At 42.6% G+C, this 19761-nt stretch overlaps 1 protein-coding gene across 1 annotated transcript in view; it reads right to left on the reverse strand.

Moving 5' to 3' along the window:
• The window catches only part of LOC126260507 (nephrin-like), an 871736-nt gene that overhangs the window by 476298 nt on the left and 375677 nt on the right, over positions 1–19761 (reverse strand). Inside the window, exon 2 of the mRNA XM_049957838.1 lies at positions 15558–15690. Within this exon, the coding sequence (XP_049813795.1) occupies positions 15558–15690 (133 nt within the window). The remainder of the gene's footprint in view (positions 1–15557; positions 15691–19761) is intronic.

The following is a 19761-nucleotide window of genomic DNA, read 5'->3' on the forward strand; positions in this document are numbered from 1 at the left end:
TACTACACCTTCATGGAAGATTACGAAATTTTATGTAGAAAATCATCATCTTCTTGTCTTGAAGGAAAACTGTCCAAAATTTCATCAAGATCGGAATAAAACTGTAAGTTTGTATGATTAGAAACAGATACTCTTCTTGTTATATATATTTATATATACAGGGTGTTACAAAAAGGTACGGCCAAACTTGCAGGAAACATTCCTCACACACAAATAAAGAAAAGATGTTATGTGGCCATGTGTCCGGAAACGCTTAATTTCCATGTTAGAGCTCATTTTAGTTTCGTCAGTATGTACTGTACTTCCTCGATTCACCGCCAGTTGGCCCAATTGAAGGAAGGTAATGTTGACTTCGGTGTTTCTGTTGACATGGGACTCATTGCTCTACAGTACTAGCATCAAGCACATCAGTACGTAGCATCAACAGGTTAGTGTTCATCACGAACGTGGTCTTGCCGTCAGTGCAATGTTTACAAATGCGGAGTTGACAGATGCCCATTTGATGTACGGATTAGCATTGGGTAATAGCCGTGGCGCGGTACGTATGTATCGAGACAAATTTCCAGAACGAAGGTGCCCCGACAGGAAGACGTTCGAAGCAATTGATCGGCGTCTTAGGGAACACGGAACATTCCAGCCTATGACTCGCGACTGGGGAAGACCTAGAACGACGAGAACACCTGCAATGGACGAGGCAATTCTTCGTGCAGTTGCTGATAACCCTAATGTCAGCGTCAGAGAAGTTGCTGCAGTACAAGGTAACGTTGACCACGTCACTGTATGGAGAGTGCTACGGGAGAACCAGTTGTTTCCGTACCATATACAACGTGTGCAGGCACTATCAGCAGCTGATTGGCCTCCACGGGTACACTTCTGCGAATGGTTCATCCAACAATGTGTCAAATCTCATTTCAGTGCAAATGTTCTCCTTACGGATGAGGCTTCATTCCAACGTGATCAAATTGTAAATTTTCACAATCAACATGTGTGGGCTGACGAGAATCCGCTCGCAATTGTGCAATCACGTCATCAACACAGATTTTCTGTGAACGTTTGGGCAGGCATTGTTGGTGATGTCTTGATTGGGCCAATGTTCATCCACCTACGCTCAATGGAGCAAGTTATCATGATTTCATACGGGATACTCTACCTGTGCTGCTAGAACATGGCTGGCCGTGGTGGCCGAGCGGTTCTAGGCGCTACAGTCTGGAACCGCGCGACCGCTACGGTCGCAGGTTCGAATTCTGCCTCGGGCATGGATGTGTGTGATGTCCTAAGGTTAGCTAGGATTAAGTAGTTCTAAGTTCTAGGGGACTGATGACCACAGCAGTTAAGACCCATAGTGCTCAGAGCCATTTGAACCATTTTTTTGCTAGAACATGTGCCTTTACAAGTACGACACAACATGTGGTTCATGCACGATGGAGCTCCTACACATTTCAGTCGAAGTGTTCGCACGCTTCTCAACAACAGATTCGGTGACCGTTGGATTGGTAGAGGCGGACCAATCCCGTGGCCTCCACGCTCTCCTGACATCAACCTTCTTCACTTTCATTTATGGGGGCATTTCAAAACTCTTGTCTACGCAACCCCGGTACCAAATGTAGAGACTCTTCGTGCTCGTATTGTGGACGGCTGTGATACAATACGCCATTCCCCAGGGCTGCATCAGCGCATCGGGGATTCCATGCGACGGAGGGTGGATGCATGTATCCTCGCTAACGGAGGACATTTTGAACATTTCCTGTAACAAAGTGTTTGAAGTCACGCTGGTACGTTCTGTTGCTGTGTGTTTCCATTCCATGATTAATGTGATTTGAAGAGAAGTAATGAAATGAGCTCTAACATGGAAAGTAAGCGTTTCGGGACACATGTCCACATAACTTATTTTCTTTCTTTATGTGTGAGGAATGTTTCCTGAAAGTTTGGCCGTACCTTTTTGTAACACCATATATATATATATATATATATATATATATATATATATATATATATATATATATTGGTGTATTAGTACGACAGTCACCATTGTATTACTATGATGATGTCAGAAGATGTCGTTAAAAGCTTGAGCTTGCAGACAAACAAGATGTCGTTAAAAGCTTGAGCTTGCAGACAAACAGCGTGGCAATGATACCGAGAAATTCGTATCCTAGAATGTCGTCGCGCAAACTAGTTCCTCACGAAATATGTTATTTAATTGATCATGTGCCTATTACCGCTCTGCTTTATATTGTTGCTGTTTTAAAACCCACCTTACTCGATTTGAGATATGTTTTCTCTACACAGTTGCTGACCATGTGGATTTCATAATCTGAGAGTATTTCGTGTCAGCGGAGACACTACCTGCGTCGTCCTTTTAAACAAAGTTAGCCAAGAAATTGGTTAAGCCCTTTCTAATGAAGCCACAGGCACACGGACTTTAAAACCATAAAAACAAAGAGAAAATATTTCCACAGCTCTGATGAAGACTGTAGGGCGGGTAACGCTGCCTTCGTAGGAGCTTTTTCTGAAGCTCCACTCGCTCTCTTAGTCTGTGAGAAAATGACGGGAAAAAAATTCGTCTCTCATTTTCGCGGCGCGCATGAACGCAGAAGTTGCCGGCCGTAGGTTTTTTTTTTTTTTTTTTTCCCAGCAGACTGGGGCGGCCCAAGTTCTGGAGAAGGCGCAGGTATCCAGGGGAGTGAGCACCGAGTGGGCGCCAGCCGAGGAGCAAAACCCGATTACTCCCTCCTGACAGCTTGACTTTAAATCCAACAGGGCCTCCCTCCTGCAGAAAAACAAATAACTTTATGGATTGTGGACTTTCGCTCAAAGCCGGCTTAAACAACTTGGCGAGTTTATCCCGACGGAGGCAAACAGACCGAGAAGACTAGCAACAGGCCGACGCGAGTGCGTGAACTTGAAGCCGAGCGCGAGGCAGAAGTTTAAATAGCTTCCCCTTGCGCGTGGAGCCCAGCCTCCGACTGGAGATACCCCCTGCACTGCTTGCGTGCCTAGGTCGGGCACGTGTTGCTGGCTGTCTCTCTGAAAACATGTGCTCTCGTGCTAAATACAACACGCCTTTCGCGAAGGCCTCTAGGAGCCTCGACACGGAACATCTTCTGGATCTTATGCTTGGACAGGTATCCCATTGCATTTAGGAGAAATGTATTCACAATTTTATTTTATACAGCTGTAGACCGTATAAGTGTATGATAATAGTAAAATACCATTACATTTAGTTTCGGAGTCATTCCATGACAAGTGATCTAGAGGTTTCCACAAGACGATCACTTGTTTTCATGAAATTTTGGAGTGAACATTCGCACATATTTCCAATAAAGATTGGCCAAGTTTCAGGACCATTTGCTCGATACTTGGCTCAGATTCAGTCGTTTGTTTGACTCCATAACGCAGCTTTCAATAGTACACCCCTTAGTTTTCGGCAACTTTGACACATGCGAGTATCTCCGGTAGTATTTTCTTGAAAGAAGCAAAACTAGATCATCATCTTGTAACTTCTCATAAGTATAATAATAGAGAAAAGTTTTCACGAACGGCTTTCATCTAGATAATACGAGGCACAGTAAGTGAAAAAATAGCTATTTGAAAAAAAAAGTGAAGTGTAGCTTTTGCATGTAATACGTTATTGAAACAAGGTCTTCGAATGTAAAATTTTATTCAACTACCGCATTATAGTAGTTTACAAATTGAGAGCAAAGCTAATAATTTCTCTAAAAACGCCCAGTACTGGCATTTTCAGCCTTCTTCTTTCATAGAAGGGTATTTGCTGAAAACTCTTTTGAACCATTTTCATAAGAAATACCACCAATAAAACTAGGTTTGGTTTTGCAGTGCGAGCATATAACATCCTAATAAATAATGACAAAGTGAAGGTGCAATGAAAAAAAGCCCATATTCTGCTAGTGCCCAAATCTGACATTTTTTTACTGTGTTTGACTATCATTTCATATTCTCTTCATCATCATGACCATAATTTACCAACTCTAGTTTCTTTGATGTGGTGCACAAGCGCTCACCATCTACGTCTGCCTTGCTGTGGCCGAGCGGTTCTAGGCGCTTCATCCGGAACCACGTGACCACTACGTTCGCAGGTTCAAATCCTGCCTCGGGCATGGATGTGGGTGATGTCCTTAGGTTAGTTAGGTTTAAGTAGTTCTAAGTTCTAGGGGACTGATGACCTCAGATGTTAAGTCCCGAAGTGCTCAGAGCCATTTGAACCATACTTCTATCTTCATACGTCTTCTGTTCCAGGACAACTTCCCATTAGTGTCGCTTCCCATCCACATCTGATCTCACTGTCTATATCTAGCGTGTTCTTGATCTTCTTCGTGGTCTTCTCGCTACGAGGTTCAGGCTGACATACTTATTGCCAGGTCTGTCGCTGTTCATTCTCGTTATGTACTATGCCACTGAAGCCTGCGTTTTTTTATGACATTGGTAACAGGAATCTGAGTACCAGTTACTTTTCTATTCACTTCATTCCGGGTTTTGTCCTTTCGATCTGTTTATTTCATAATTGTAATTAATCTCATTTCTGTTGCCTGAATCCTGTTAAGTCTTTGTTTAGTAGGGTAAATGTTTATAAACCACATGTAAGGTTTGGTGCGAAATAGTTGAGGAACATTTTGACGTTTTTTAGAAAAATCGACACCTTTGTTCTCAGTTTGTAAACAACTGGGAAGCAGTAGACGATGAAGTTCTATATTCGAAGACCTTGTTTTGTTAAGTTGCCACATGAAAAGTTCCACGTATATCACGCGCTTACTTCCGCAGATATAAAACGCGGATCTACCCGCCTTTTATTGAGGGCTATTTTTCTGCCAACTTTGCTTCAAATTTATGAAAACTTTTTTATGGTATCTTTTTCTATTACTCCACATAAGGCCTAGTCATATTTCACTGAAGGAAATATCGCCTGGAAATATTGTGTCTCTAATTTACTTGATACCCTGGATTCTCGAGTGTGCTATTGAAAGCAATATTACAGGCCAAACAGATAGATGGATCGCTGCATGTATTAAACGACTGAGAGTGAAATTTCACCAATCTTCATTGTGAAGGTGTGCGAATGTTCACATGAAATTTCATCAAAATCTGTGATGCTCATATGGGAACTCTTTCCGTAATGGGCTTTTACTAAACCTTTTTTCTTTCCTAACCAGTAACCCCTTCCACCCGCCGATTCTTTAAAACTTCGGGCTACCTTGTACAAAAACAACTTTAAAAACCTTATTATTAGTCCAAAGATTTAACGTGATGCTGTAGGCGAGAAGAAGTTCAGAAAAATTTTTAAGTTATTTTTAAATTTTGTTGGAAGTTGCAAATTACTCTCATCATCGAACATTGGATCTGAGTTATTCGCGCCCCGTTTTAAGAAAATGGAAAATGCTAGCTTTTGACGCTTTTAACTGTTTATGCGCCATATCTCCTGATCTATAAGCCGTACAATCAAGTAATTTTTCACTTACATTCAGTGAAGTATGTGGATGATTTCTGCAGTATGTGTTGCGAATAGAGTAAGTGGCAAAGAAGTTAAAATTTCAAGTCATGCCTGACGCTAAGGTTTACTGCATGAACAACGACACTGTAGTAAGTGATACTGCTTCTTTCCTTTCTTTTTTATTCGGGGGGGGGGGGGGGGGAGAGGGCGAGGTGGAATGATATAATCTAGAAAAAATTTCGAAAAGGTTTGAGGATGAACGTAAAATTTATTGAAAGTCGCTAAGTGCTCTCATTCTCAAACACTGGACGAATATACTCTGGGCAATTTGCGTGCTGTGAGTTACGCTACCTCAAACAAGCACAACGTCAAGGTTCCCGAACGCTCCTATATAATGCGGAGGAGGCCACAAGAAGCCGCGAGAGGAAGACCCGCCAGAGAAAAAACAGGCGAGCAGCCAGTAGAAAAACAGTAACACCACAATGGGTTGTGAGAGTAGCTAGTTTACTTCGAGGGTGGACTAGTTATTCTATGCCACCAGAGCAACGAATCCTTCAGATATATTTGACCCTGCTGCCAAGTGCGAAGGAACAGGCGCAACTAAACGAAAGTCAGGGAGAAATCATGTATTGATGGAGAGGAACCGTCGAGCACTTCGGAGAGTGTTTGTAAAAAATCTCACACTATCAGTAGACGGAATAATTAGTGAGTTCCAAAGTGCTACCAGCAGCCTAGCTAACACGATGATCGAGCGTAGAGAGTTAAAAATAATGCGGTACAATCTTCGAACAGCTCCCAATAAGCCACACATTCTTGCAGTCAGTTTCATGCGATGCAAGAGGGACGCCACTGGACAGCGGATGACAAGAAATGACTGATTTGGAGTGACGAACCATGCTATATGCCGTTGCTATCCAATGGAACCTTTGAGGTTTTGTCAATGCCTTCAGAACGTTACCTGCTATCATGTGCAGTGGCAACAGCGAAGTACGAAGGGTGTGGTTTTCGTGTTCAGGGTATTGTCCTCTTGTTGCACTTAGCAAATTGACAATTGGGAAAAGATAAGAACAGACTTCATAGCACTGTGTACTGCGTACATTAGAGGAAGGATTACGAGACGATAACTGCACCCTGTGAATAATCTCCATCTGTGTGGCAATGGTTTTGGTCAGTAATATTTCTGAAATGGGCTGGCACGCCCAGGTCCCTAACTGAATCCAATAGAACACTTTCGAGAAGTGTTAGAACGTCGACTCAGCTCCAGACCGCAGTATGTGACATCACTACCACCTCTGGTTTCGCCTTGAGGGAAAAAGGGCTGCCTTTCCTCCAAAGACAATTCAGAACTCATTTAAAGTGTCTTCGCCACAGCTCATGGCGCCGTCAAAGCGAAGGGAGGGTGCGCTTCCTGTTAATTTTCCTTAAAAGTTGTAGTATGTAAGATTCCGAAATAGATCCCCATAGGATATCTGGGAGGGGACTGCCAGTGGGGACGTGACCAACACAAAAAGATTGAAAAACCAACGAAAGGATAACGTTCTACCAATCTTAGTGTGGAATGTCAGAAGCTTGAACGTGGTAGTGAAGATAGAAACTTCAAAAGTGGAATGCAAAGGCTCAATCTAGATATAGTAAGGGACAGTGAAGTGAAATGGACAGAAGACAAGGATTTTTTGTCAGATGAGCTAGGGTAATACCGACATCAGCAGAGAATGATATAACGTAGTCGGATTCGTTATAAATAGGAAGCTAGGACACAGAGTATGTTACTGTGAACAGTTTAGTGATAGGGTTGTCCGTATCAGAATCGACAGCAAACCAACACCTACAGCGATAGTTCAGGTATACATGCGGGCGTAACAAGCTGAAGATGAAGAGATAGAAAAAGTATATGAGGATATTGAAAGGGAAAAGGCAGATGAATATCTGATACCCATGGTGGACTGGAAGGCAGTTGAAGGGGAAGGAGTAGAAAAAAAGGTTACGGGAGAATATGGGCTTAGGACAAGGTATGACGGAAGAGAAAGACTAATTGATTTCTGTAAAAAAATTCCGATAGTAATAGCAAATATCTCTGTTCAAGAAACACAAGTCGAGGAGGTATAATTCGAAAAGGCCGGGTGATACAGGAATATTTCAGATTATAGGATGATCAGGCACAGAATCCGAAATCAGATACTGGATTTTAAGCCGTACTCAGTAGCAGATATTGACTCAGATCACAATGTAGTCTTGATGAAAAGTAGGCTGAAGTTAAGAGATTAGTCGGGAAAAATCAATACGAAAAGAAGTGGGAAACGGAAGTACTAAGGAATGAAGTTCTCTAAGGCTATAGATACAGTAATATCTCAGTAGGCGGTACAGTTGAAGGGGAATGGACATGTCTAAAGAGAGGCGGTACAGTTGAAGGGGAATGGACATGTCTAAAGAGAAACATCACAGAAGTTGGGAAGAAAAACTTAGGTACAAAGAACTGTAAAAAAGACCATGGATAACGGACGAAATACTTCAGCTGACCGATGAAAGAAGAAGTGCAATAAGGTTCAAGGAAGTTCAGGACTATAGAAATACAACTCGCTGAGGAATGAAATAGATAGGAAGTGCAGGGAAGCTAAGACGAAATGGCTGCACGAAAAATGTCAAGAAATATGAAAAGAAATTATTGTTGGAAGGATTGTCTCACCATATAGGAAAGTCAAAACGACCTTCGATGACATTAAAAGCAAGGGTGGTAACATTAAAAGTGCAACGCGAATTCCACTGTTAGATGCGAAGGAGAGAGCGGCTAGATGGAAAGAGTACATTGAAGGCCTCTATGAGAAGGAAGATTTGACTGATGTGATAGAAGAAGAAACACAAATCGAATTAGAAGAGATAGGGGATCCAGTATTAGAATCAGAATTTAAGAGAGTTTTGAATGACTTAAGATCAAATAAGGCAGAAGGGGAAGATAAAATTCATTCAGAATTTCTAAATTGGGGGAAGTGGCGACAAAACGACTTTTCTCTTTGCTATTTAGAATGTATGAGTCTGGCGACATACCATCTGACTTTCGGAAAAATATTATCTACACAATTCCGAAGGCTGCGTAAGTTGAAAAGTGCGACAATTATCGCACAATCATCTTAATAGCTCATGCATCAAAGATACTGAGAAGAATAATATACAGAAGAACGGAGAAGAAAAGTGAGGGTTTGTTAGAAGCCGATCACTTCGTCTTTAGGAAAGGTAAAGGCACCAGAGAGGCAACGCTGACGTTGCGGTCGAGAATGGCAAGAAGACTAAAGAAAAGTCGAGACACGTTTATAGGGTCTGTCGACTAGGAAAAAGCGTTCCACAATGTAAAATGGTGCAAGATGTTCGAAATTCTGAGAAAAATAGGGTTAAGCTATAGGGTGAGACGGGTCATATGCAATATGTACAAGAGCCAAGCAAAATAACCAATGACGGACAAAGTAAGAAGGAGACTAGCTCTGGCAAAGAGGTAATATCTGGCCAAAAGAAGTCTACTAGTATCAAACGTAGGCCTTAATTTGAAGAACAGATTTCTGAGAATGTACGTTTGGAGCATACAAACGTATGGTTGAGAAACATGCACTGTGGGAAAACCGGAACAGAGGAGAATCGAAGCATATGAGATATGGTGCTGCAGAACAACGTTGAAAAATTAGTTGATAAGGAGGAATAAGGAGGTTCTCTGCGGAAACGGGGACAAGAAGAAGGGACAGAATGATACGCCATCTGTGAAGACATCAGGGAATGACTTCCATGGTACTAGAGGGAGCTGTAGAGGGCAAAAAACTGCAGAGGAATACAGAGATTGGAGTATATCCAGTAAATAATTGAAAGCGTAAGCTCACTACTGTGAGATGAAGAGGTTGGCGCAGGAGAGGATTGCGTGGTGGGTCGCGTCAAACCAGTCAGAAGACTGCGTTATAAAAAATAAAAAAAAATAAAAAAAAATTAAAAAAATGTACCACGCCACAACAAGATCAATTCAATAAAGTTATTCAAAATTCGTTAGAAGACTACGAAAAAAATCGCTACAGAATAATTTGTAGTAAACAAATAAATACATATTACTCAAACTGCATTTATAATTTTGTAACTTAAGCATGATATAATTTAATTAAGTATGTACTTTTGAGGCGGTTTATAGGGAACCTAGTTAGAAATCTTAATTGTTCCAGCCTCTTTAAAAGCAGCAACAAATCTAAGGAAGGTCTGAGCTAGGTCACTGTTATACCAAATGAGGAGAAGTCTGCGAGGGTAAAAACAATGCTCTCCGCGTCCTAACGTTAACCTTTTCCTCATCCGCAATTCTTGTATCCGTACCTGTGAGTATTAAGCTATTTCTGTTCAGTACGCTTGCGCTTGGTCTGAATTATCGGCTGCTAAATTTCCCCCTTTTTGATTGAGAAAATGTAAGTAAGTCATGACCACATTTAGCAGAACACAGTCTGTCATACTTTGTAGGCTTCTAAAGATAGTGTTTTATTTATCTAAAACGCACTGTGGGAAATTATGTGCAGAGTATTTCTCCAACACTGCGGAGTTAAACGAAGTTCTGTTGCTAGTTGTCGCTACATCATGCATACTGTTTCGTAGCGATAAATTTAGTTTCTAAAATGTATGTTAATTCGCTATAATGTGAAACGGAATTAACGTGGTTATTTGCTACCAAAGCAGAATCAAAACTATAAACACCATGTTACATCAAATTAGCATGTATTGTTTACTCTAAAGATGAGTAGTTGCGGAGACTTTCATTTTTGGCAGCACATGTCTGTTTACCCACTCGTATCTCGTTTCGGCAGTAGTTCGGGAACCACTGCGTCATATTTCTGAATTTTTGGGCGTACCATTACACGGGCATTGTGGTCTAACTGATCGGTTTGTGGGGAAGTTGCACGTCGCGTGAAACCGTATGTACCATGATCTTATCCATTCGACTAACGTCAAGTTTTATAAAAGTGTATACTCATAGGAGTTGAACGTGTGATACCACCTTTTCCCCATTAAATAAAGAAACACAATCGTTTTGTCAGAGAAAGGACTGAAGAGAATCCTTCAGAGGTACGCAGGGGTAGCTTGCGTCCGCCGCAGCTCAACGGTCACTCAGTATACCGCTCACGCACGAAATGTTTGTCTTCAGATCCCTGTCTGGGATGAGCTGCAGTCCACTCTGCGACACAACACGTGTGAGGCCATGTGTTTATGCATTCATTCTAAGCCATTCGGCAATGAAATACATCCTGCCTTAAGTATGTGTGGAGGGCGTTCTGCACTCTGTCCCAAGACGACTACCGTACATAGTAGAAACAACGTCAAGTGAGAACCAGAACTGCTGCATAGACGTCTAAAATGTCTCCTGTTTATGTTGCGTATATTACATGAAAATTTGGTAGAACAAGGAGATACTTTTTTTAATAGTTTCAAAGTATTAACTCTGAAGATTCTATTCACTGGAGTCGTGTATGAAAATAAACTTTATACAGACTGCTTCGTGTTATACTGCTATCAACCAACTTTTTCTTATACACTCCTGGAAATGGAAAAAAGAACACATTGACTCCGGTTTCAGACCCACCATACTTGCTCCGGACACTGCGAGAGGGCTGTACAAGCAATGATCACACGCACGGCACAGCGGACACACCAGGAACCGCGGTGTTGGCCGTCGAATGGCGCTAGCTGCGCAGCATTTGTGCACCGCCGCCGTCAGTGTCAGCCAGTTTGCCGTGGCATACGGAGCTCCATCGCAGTCTTTAACACTGGTAGCATGCCGCGACAGCGTGGACGTGAACCGTATGTGCAGTTGACGGACTTTGAGCGAGGGCGTATAGTGGGCATGCGGGAGGCCGGGTGGACGTACCGCCGAATTGCTCAACACGTGGGGCGTGAGGTCTCCACAGTACATCGATGTTGTCGCCAGTGGTCGGCGGAAGGTGCACGTGCCCGTCGACCTGGGACCGGACCGCAGCGACGCACGGATGCACGCCAAGACCGTAGGATCCTACGCAGTGCCGTAGGGGACCGCACCGCCACTTCCCAGCAAATTAGGGACACTGTTGCTCCTGGGGTATCGGCGAGGACCATTCGCAACCGTCTCCATGAAGCTGGGCTACGGTCCCGCACACCGTTAGGCCGTCTTCCGCTCACGCCCCAACATCGTGCAGCCCGCCTCCAGTGGTGTCGCGACAGGCGTGAATGGAGGGACGAATGGAGACGTGTCGTCTTCAGCGATGATAGTCGCTTCTGCCTTGGTGCCAATGATGGTCGTATGCGTGTTTGGCGCCGTGCAGGTGAGCGCCACAATCAGGACTGCATACGACCGAGGCACACAGGGCCAACACCCGGCATCATGGTGTGGGGAGCGATCTCCTACACTGGCCGTACACCACTGGTGATCGTCGAGGGGACACTGAATAGTGCACGGTACATCCAAACCGTCATCGAACCCATCGTTCTACCATTCCTAGACCGGCAAGGGAACTTGCTGTTCCAACAGGACAATGCACGTCCGCATGTATCCCGTGCCACCCAACGTGCTCTAGAAGGTGTAAGTCAACTACCCTGGCCAGCAAGATCTCCGGATCTGTCCCCCATTGAGCATGTTTGGGACTGGATGAAGCGTCGTCTCACGCGGTCTGCACGTCCAGCACGAACGCTGGTCCAACTGAGGCGCCAGGTGGAAATGGCATGGCAAGCCGTTCCACAGGACTACATCCAGCATCTCTACGATCGTCTCCATGGGGGAATAGCAGCCTGCATTGCTGCGAAAGGTGGATGTACACTGTACTAGTGCCGACATTGTGCATGCTCTGTTGCCTGTGTCTATGTGTCTGTGGTTCTGTCAGTGTGATCATGTGATGTATCTGACCCCAGGAATGTGTCAATAAAGTTTCCCGTTCCTGGGACAATGAATTCACGGTGTTCTTATTTCAATTTCCAGGAGTGTGGATTGCAGCTTATACAGTACTGTTTGGCTACGTCGATACGTAAGCACAATTGTATGGGACGTCTAACACAGTTACGAAATGACTGCCATTTTCACTGTGTTTACTGCTTCTCCCACTTAATTTTAATTTCAATTATGTAGCTAGTAAATTATTTATGTAACTAATGTATGTCTCCCTGGACTCAAGCCGAGTGATTTCTTCGAAATGTCACGAAGTTTCGATGAGTGTCTTTCCAACAGACTTCAGGAGACGTGTCGAGATGTGGTTTTAGTTATCCACATATAGGCGCTGCTGCGCGCTAGCTGCTCCCCCCTCCACCTCCCCCCTCCCCCTGCGCCTTCAACCTCCTCGTCGAGAAAGACAAGGAGGTCGTATTAATATAATATTTACCAGTCAGAGAACATTACATTAACACGAAGATCTGCCTGGATGCTGTGAGACCTGAGTTCCTCCCAGCGTATAGAATGTTCAAACACGTTACGGGAATGTATCCAGGTGACATCGTCAACAGGTCACCCTATGGTTTTCAAGACAAAACTTCAGGAAGGAAGCGCTGTGCAAGTGAATTTAAAACCTCGATTTATAGAGTAATTACGGATTTATGGGTACCTTGCCCTTGGCAGTCACCTCCATGAGCTCCGGGTAGGGGATAATCCGGAATCTGTGATGAATGGAGAGATCATCAGGATACTTTTCCAATTACAGGCCATATGTCCTGTGGATACACAGTGTGTGTCTTTAATGCAGGGTACAGTATCCGTCAGTAATTCGCGGTCACTTCCCAGCCCGAATGTCGATATGGAGGGACAGTAATAGATTCTCCTGCTTCATACCATGACCATAGTTTACTCCTGTAGAGCACGCTGCCATCGCTGCAAGCCAAGTAATGTGCGCTCACTCACTGTTGCGATCATGTACCTAATTTCCGCTCTTCTCTGGTAGTTCTCGCTAGTCGCTGAGGCCTCCAACAACTCATTTTGATAGTAGAGTGTACCTTACCTGTGCTTACGTTTCTCGATTTGGATCTTACCCAGTACTTTTTTCGCATGCTAGAGACAACTTTGCTTTTGGCTGCTCGTTCACTTCATGAACGCCGTCATCGTCAGCCACAGGAACCGCATGTTCTACTGGTCTCCACATCACCGCTAGTTGGATTGATCGTAAACTGTGTTCTACCTAGGCAGACTAGGATAGAACGCCGTCATCGTCAGCCACAGGAGCCGCATGTTCTACTGGTCTCCACATCACCGCTAGTTGGATTGATCGTAAACTGTGTTCTACCTAGGCAGACTAGGATAGAAAACACTGGTTGCCATTGCCTTCTGCATCCTCATGCCATTGATCATTGCTGATTCTATTATCTTTTAAGGGCAGTTCCCCAAGCGGAGAGCAGGAGATTGCCCTGAAACTCCGTCAGTCCTCCGTTCTCTTTGTCAGTGTCATTGACAGAATGAGGTTGACTCCTTACACCGGCAGACTTCAGCGGTCACTGCTGACGTTTTTATTCAAAATTTAAGTAGTGTTCGGTTTCAAACCCGGTAACTAAATCGTTTTGATTACTATTGAAAAAGGCTACACCTAAATTACGGGAGAGTGGTCTGAGAGAAACAAGACTGCGAAGATAGGTCACGTCTTGCCTGGATAACAGTCGTAACAAGGTTCTCTATATTCTAGTTCCTCATTGACTCCTAGTTTAAAGTTGCCAACTAGTTTCACAACAGCGTACATTCCGGTGCAGACTGGAAGCTTCATTCTAAGAAACTGGGCTCTCAGTCGGTAAAATCTCAATTTCAAAATCAACATTTTTTTCTTTGGTACAAAAAGCTGCTTGAGACACATAGTGTTACGGTTCGTTTGAAAAATGTTTCAGTTTCGATGATCCGTTGTCGGTGATAGCTGAAGCACTAAACTTCGTTCTGTTCGGTTCCAATGATCTCCGATATCTTTATTAGTTCATATTTTCCAGCAAACACGCTCAGTAACAAGTTTCAGTTAGAAACTAGAATATATTGAATAAAAATGAGACACCGAAAAATTTCGTATTCATAGCAAAGAGACGGCCTAAAAATTAAAGAAACATTTTGCATACTTTATCGTTCATGAATAATAAATTATCATACAGGAACAGTGTATCTCCTCCTACTCTAGGTACACTCATATAGTCTAAGTACAATGTAGGCTGATATAACTACAGTGTCAGGTACTGTCATAGACCTTGTAACAAAACGTGAACGTCAGCGTAAAATGTGCTGTAAACGCACTCATCCAGTGTCAGGTACTAACAGACGGTTAGAAACTAAGACATTTAATAGGATCTAAAGGACAGTAACCTCTTCAGATAAGGTTTTCATAATATTGTCACAAATTTTTCATCTTACTTGCCAAGTCTTCCTTTATTTCTAAATGTTCGTAAATCAGAGTGTCAATCGTTCTACAGTTTCCTTACTTTAGAATCTGCTCGGTAGTCCTGATATAACTAGAAGAACTAACAAAAATTGTGAAGAGTGTCTTGTAGCGTTTTTGTTAGATTAATTAGAGAACAGAAACTTTAGAGTAACATCTGGGAGAGATGGTAGTAGCTGATTTCTGAATTTCGTTAATTCAGTTGGAACAATCTCGAAGTCTCTGTTGTACTCGCTTTTTACGAATTATTATCTCGCTGATATTGGTAGTAAGTGACACACAGTGGTAGTTTCTAGTGGTCCTGATGACCATTGAAACTGAAACAGAAGCAATAGGTAACAAAGATATTTTACTTGTTCTGCGGGTAAGCTACCTCTGGTAGCAGCAACGAGTCTATACCGGTTAAGGAAAGAGTCGAACTGAGTCTGAATGAGAACAACTAGAACAGTTGTTCGCTTTCAAAAGTTAGACGCAACAGCTAGCGCTGAATTGCCGCGGGTTGGCGGAAAACCTAGTAATTAGAAATCGTGCACTTACAAACGGACATGTACATTTCATTAGCACTTACACCATCTCTGGAGGAATCTTTTCTGACAGCTGCGTACTGTCGGTGGATGATTCATGACGAGTTGCCTAACACTTCTAGTTTACAGCTACAATTTTGGCAATTATATAAGCTTCAGAGTGCACTGCATAAACAAACTTTTCTGTTTCACATTGGAAAGATAACTTGGGAAGTGGCTCACCTGTAAATGGGTGTTGCCTCTTCCTTGAACCAGATGACCAGCGTGAAAGAGTCATTGTCAGCTGGTGGCGAGATATCGCACGGTAACCGTGCCGTACCACCCAGCACTGCCTCAACAATCGGGTAGTTTCCCACTGTAAAGAAACACAAACACATAGTTAACAACACTATAGACAACAATAACACTGTCGTTGAGGAACCATGCAGTGCTATAAAACCTAAGAAATTAATAAAACGTTGCACTTCTACGTTGCAATTATGACGTCAGGAATAGCGTTATCTTGATTTGCAGAGCAACATTGTTAACGTGTAGCATTCATGAAAGTCATTCTATTTCTCTGAATTACACGCACTCATTAGCAATTAAATTACAGGCATACGTTTAGTACCTTGGTTCATCCTTATGAATCCTTCCATGAACTCCACGGGGTAGTGACAGTGTCGGGGAGCCAGTCTAAAGCGCGAGCACTTAATTGATTGATTTCGGGATACTGTTATGGGCCTGTTCCAAGGCCAGAAAATTTAGACAGATGGCTTCCCATTTGTGATAGGTATTTCAAAGGATGTCAGAGAGGGACTATATGATGGAATGAAAAAGTACCCCTACCCTTACCCCTTGAAGAGTTCATCAGATCATTATGATATGATTTGAGAGCAACAATAAAAGAAATTATTCAGATAGTGAAGGGAGATGAAAATTTAATAGTCATGGGTGACTGGAATTCGTCAGTAGGAAAAGGGAGAGAAGGAAACGTAGTAGGTGAATATGGATTGGGGGGTAAGAAACGAAAGAGGAAGCCGCCTGGTACAATTTTGCACAGAGCGCAACCTAATCATAGCTAACACTTGGTTCAAGAATCATAAAAGAAGATTGTATACATAGAAGAAGCGGAGATACTGACAGGTTTCAGATAGATTATATAATGGTAAGACAGAGATTTCGGAACCAGGTTTTAAACTGTAAGACATTTCCAGGGCAGGTGTGGACTCTGACCACAATCTATTGGTTATGAACTGTAGATTAAAACTGAAGAAACTGCAAAAAGGTGGGAAATTTAAGGAGAAGGGACCTGGATAAACTGACTAAACCAGAGGTTGTACAGAGTTACAGGGAGACCATAAGGGAACAATTAACAAGAATGGGGGAAAGAAATACGGTAGAAGAAGAATGGGTATCTTTGAGGGATGAAGTGGTGAAGGCAGCAGAGGATCAAGTAGGTAAAAAGACGAGGGCTAGTAGAAATCCTTGGTTAGCAGAAGAAATGTTGAATTTAATTGATGAAAGGAGAAAATATAAAAATGCAGTAAATGAAGCAGCCAAAAAGGAATACAAACGCCTCAAAAATGAGATCGACAGGAAGTGCAAAATGGCTAAGCAGGGATGGCTAGAGGACAAATGTAAGGATGTAGAGGCTTATGTCACTAGGGGTAATATAGATACTGCCTATAGGAAAATTAAAGAGACCTTTGGAGAAAAGAGAGCCACTTGTATGAATATCAAGAGCTCAAATGGAAACCCAGTTCTAAGCAAAGAAAGGAAAGCAGAAAGGTGGAAGGAGTATATAGAGGGTCTATACAAGGGCGATGTTCTTGAGGACAATATTATGGAAATGGAAGAGGATGTAGATGAAGATGAAATGGGAGATATGATACTGCGTGAAGAGTTTGACAGAGCACTGAAAGACATGAGTCGCAAGAAAGCTCCGGGAGTAGACAACATTCCATTAGAACTACTGACAGCCTTGGGAGAGCCAGTACTGACAAAACTCTGCCATCTGGTGAGCAAGATGTATGAGACAGGCGAAATACCCTGAGACTTCAAGAAGAATACAATAATTCCAATCCCAAAGAAAGCAGGTGTTGACAGATGTGAAAATTACCAAACTATCAGTTTAATAAGTCACAGCTGCAAAATACTAACGCGTATTCTTTACAGACGAATGGAATAACTGGTAGAAGCCGACCTCGGCGAAGATCAGTTCGGATTCCGCAGAAATGTTGGAACACGTGAGGCAATACTGACCCTACGACTTATCTTAGAAAATAGATTAAGGAAAGGCAAACCTACGTTCCTAGCATTTGTAGACTTAGAGAGAGCTTTTGACAATGTTGACTGGAATACTCTCTTTCAAATTCTGAAGGTGGCAGGGGTAAAATACAGGGAGCGAAAAGCTATTTACAATTTGTGCAGAAATCAGATGGCAGTTATAAGAGTCGAGGGACATGAAAGGGAAGCGGTGTTTGGAAAGGGAGTGAGACAGGGTTGTAGCCTCTCCCCGATGTTGTTCAATCTGTATATTGAGCAAGCAGTAAAGGAAACAAAAGAAAAATTAGGACTAGGTATTAAAATCCATGGAGAAGAAATAAGAAATTTGAGGTTCGCCGATGACATTTTAATTCTGTCAGAGACAGCAAAGCACTTGGAGGAGCAGTTGTAACGGAATGTATAGTGTCTTGAAAGGAGGATATAAGATGAACATCAACAAAAGGAAATCAAGGATAATGGAATGTAGTCGAATTAAATCGTGTGATGCTGAGGGAATTAGATTAGGAAATGAGACACTTAAAGTAGTAAAGGAGTTTTGTTATTTGGGGAGCAAAATAACTGATGATGCTCGAAGTAGAGGGGATATAAAATGTAGACTAACAATGGCAAGGAAAGCGTTTCTGGAGAAGAGAAATTTGTTAACATCGAGTATAGGTTTAAGTGTCAGGAAGTCGTTTCTGAAAGTATTTGTATGGAGCGTAGCCATGTATGGAAGTGAAACATGGACGATAAATAGTTTGGACAAGAAGAGAATAGAAGCTTTCGAAATGTGGTGCTACAGAAGAATGCTGAAGATTAGATGGGTAGATCACATAACTAATGAGGAAGTATTGAATAGGATTGGGGAGAAGAGAAGTGTGTGGCACAACTTGACTAAAAGAAGGGATCGGTTGGCAGGACATGTTCTGAGGCATCGAGGGATCACCAGCTTAGTATTGGAGGGCAGCGTGGAGGTTAAAAATCGTAGAGGGAGACCAAGAGATGAATACACTAAGCAGATTCAGAAGGATGTAGGTTGCAGTAGGTACTGGGACATGAGATGAAGAAGCTTGCATAGGATAGAGTAGCATAGGGAACTGCATCAAACCAGTCTCAGGACTGAAGACCACAACAACAGATAGTGTATCGACTTCCTCAGTTAGTACGAATACGATAAGGAAGCAGGGCGCCTGTCGTACGTAATGGCGATATTAGTTTTTCAGCCTGCAAGCCACTAAGTATCTCCATTCCTAAAGATCCTCGTGCAACAATCGTCAGACTCATAAAGTACATAATGAAGTTTTTAAATGATAAAATGCAGACATTATCGAAAAACTGCAAGCTATCAAATGCATCAGCGTGCCAGTCAGAACGCTGTAGTACATTTGCATTTCTCATCCAATTTACTGTGTGTCACATGTCCGTTTTAAGTGATGCTTAAAAATGTAAGCAAATACTAATACTAGGCTCTCCCAATGATTCAAAAAGTGTCATAAATCACATCTAACGAAAATTTCGTCCCGCGGAAATTTATAGATTGTTGTAATTAAATCCAAGCACTGTAGGTGTCCTAAAAGAGTGAAGGATGAGCATGCAGAAAACTGTCGAAGGAAATACAGTTGGTCTAGTGAGGCCATGGAAGTTTCCGGTGTGAAAGACATTTTCAGTCGCTCTCTTCTGTCGTACAAGGTCAGATACCTACAGTTCCTGGGTGGTGGTGATTCGAAATCTTTTGCTGCTGTATCTGAGCTGAAACCTTATGGAAATGATGTTACCAATAATAAACAAGAGTGCATAGGTCACGTTCAGAAACGTATGGGGACAAGGCTGCGTCGACTGAAGACCACAATGAAAGGCCAAGTACTCACTGATGGAAAACCTTTGGGTGGAGCTAAAAGATTGACAGACGAGGTAATCAACAGATTGCAGAGAGACTATGGACTGGCAATAAGACAAAATACTCACATTGTTGATGCAACGGAAAAGGCTGTAATGACACTTTACTACCACACCATATCGACTGACGAGGAACCACGACATGGACTATGCCCACAGGGTCCCTATTCCTGGTGCAAGTACAACAAATATCAGGGATCTGAATATGTATACAAGCATCATCACAATCTACCAGAAACTGTCATGAAGGCTATAAAACCAATTTTCAGAGATCTTTCTGCAA

This window comes from Schistocerca nitens, chromosome 5, assembly GCF_023898315.1.
Source record: "Schistocerca nitens isolate TAMUIC-IGC-003100 chromosome 5, iqSchNite1.1, whole genome shotgun sequence".
NCBI lineage: Eukaryota > Metazoa > Arthropoda > Insecta > Orthoptera > Acrididae > Schistocerca > Schistocerca nitens.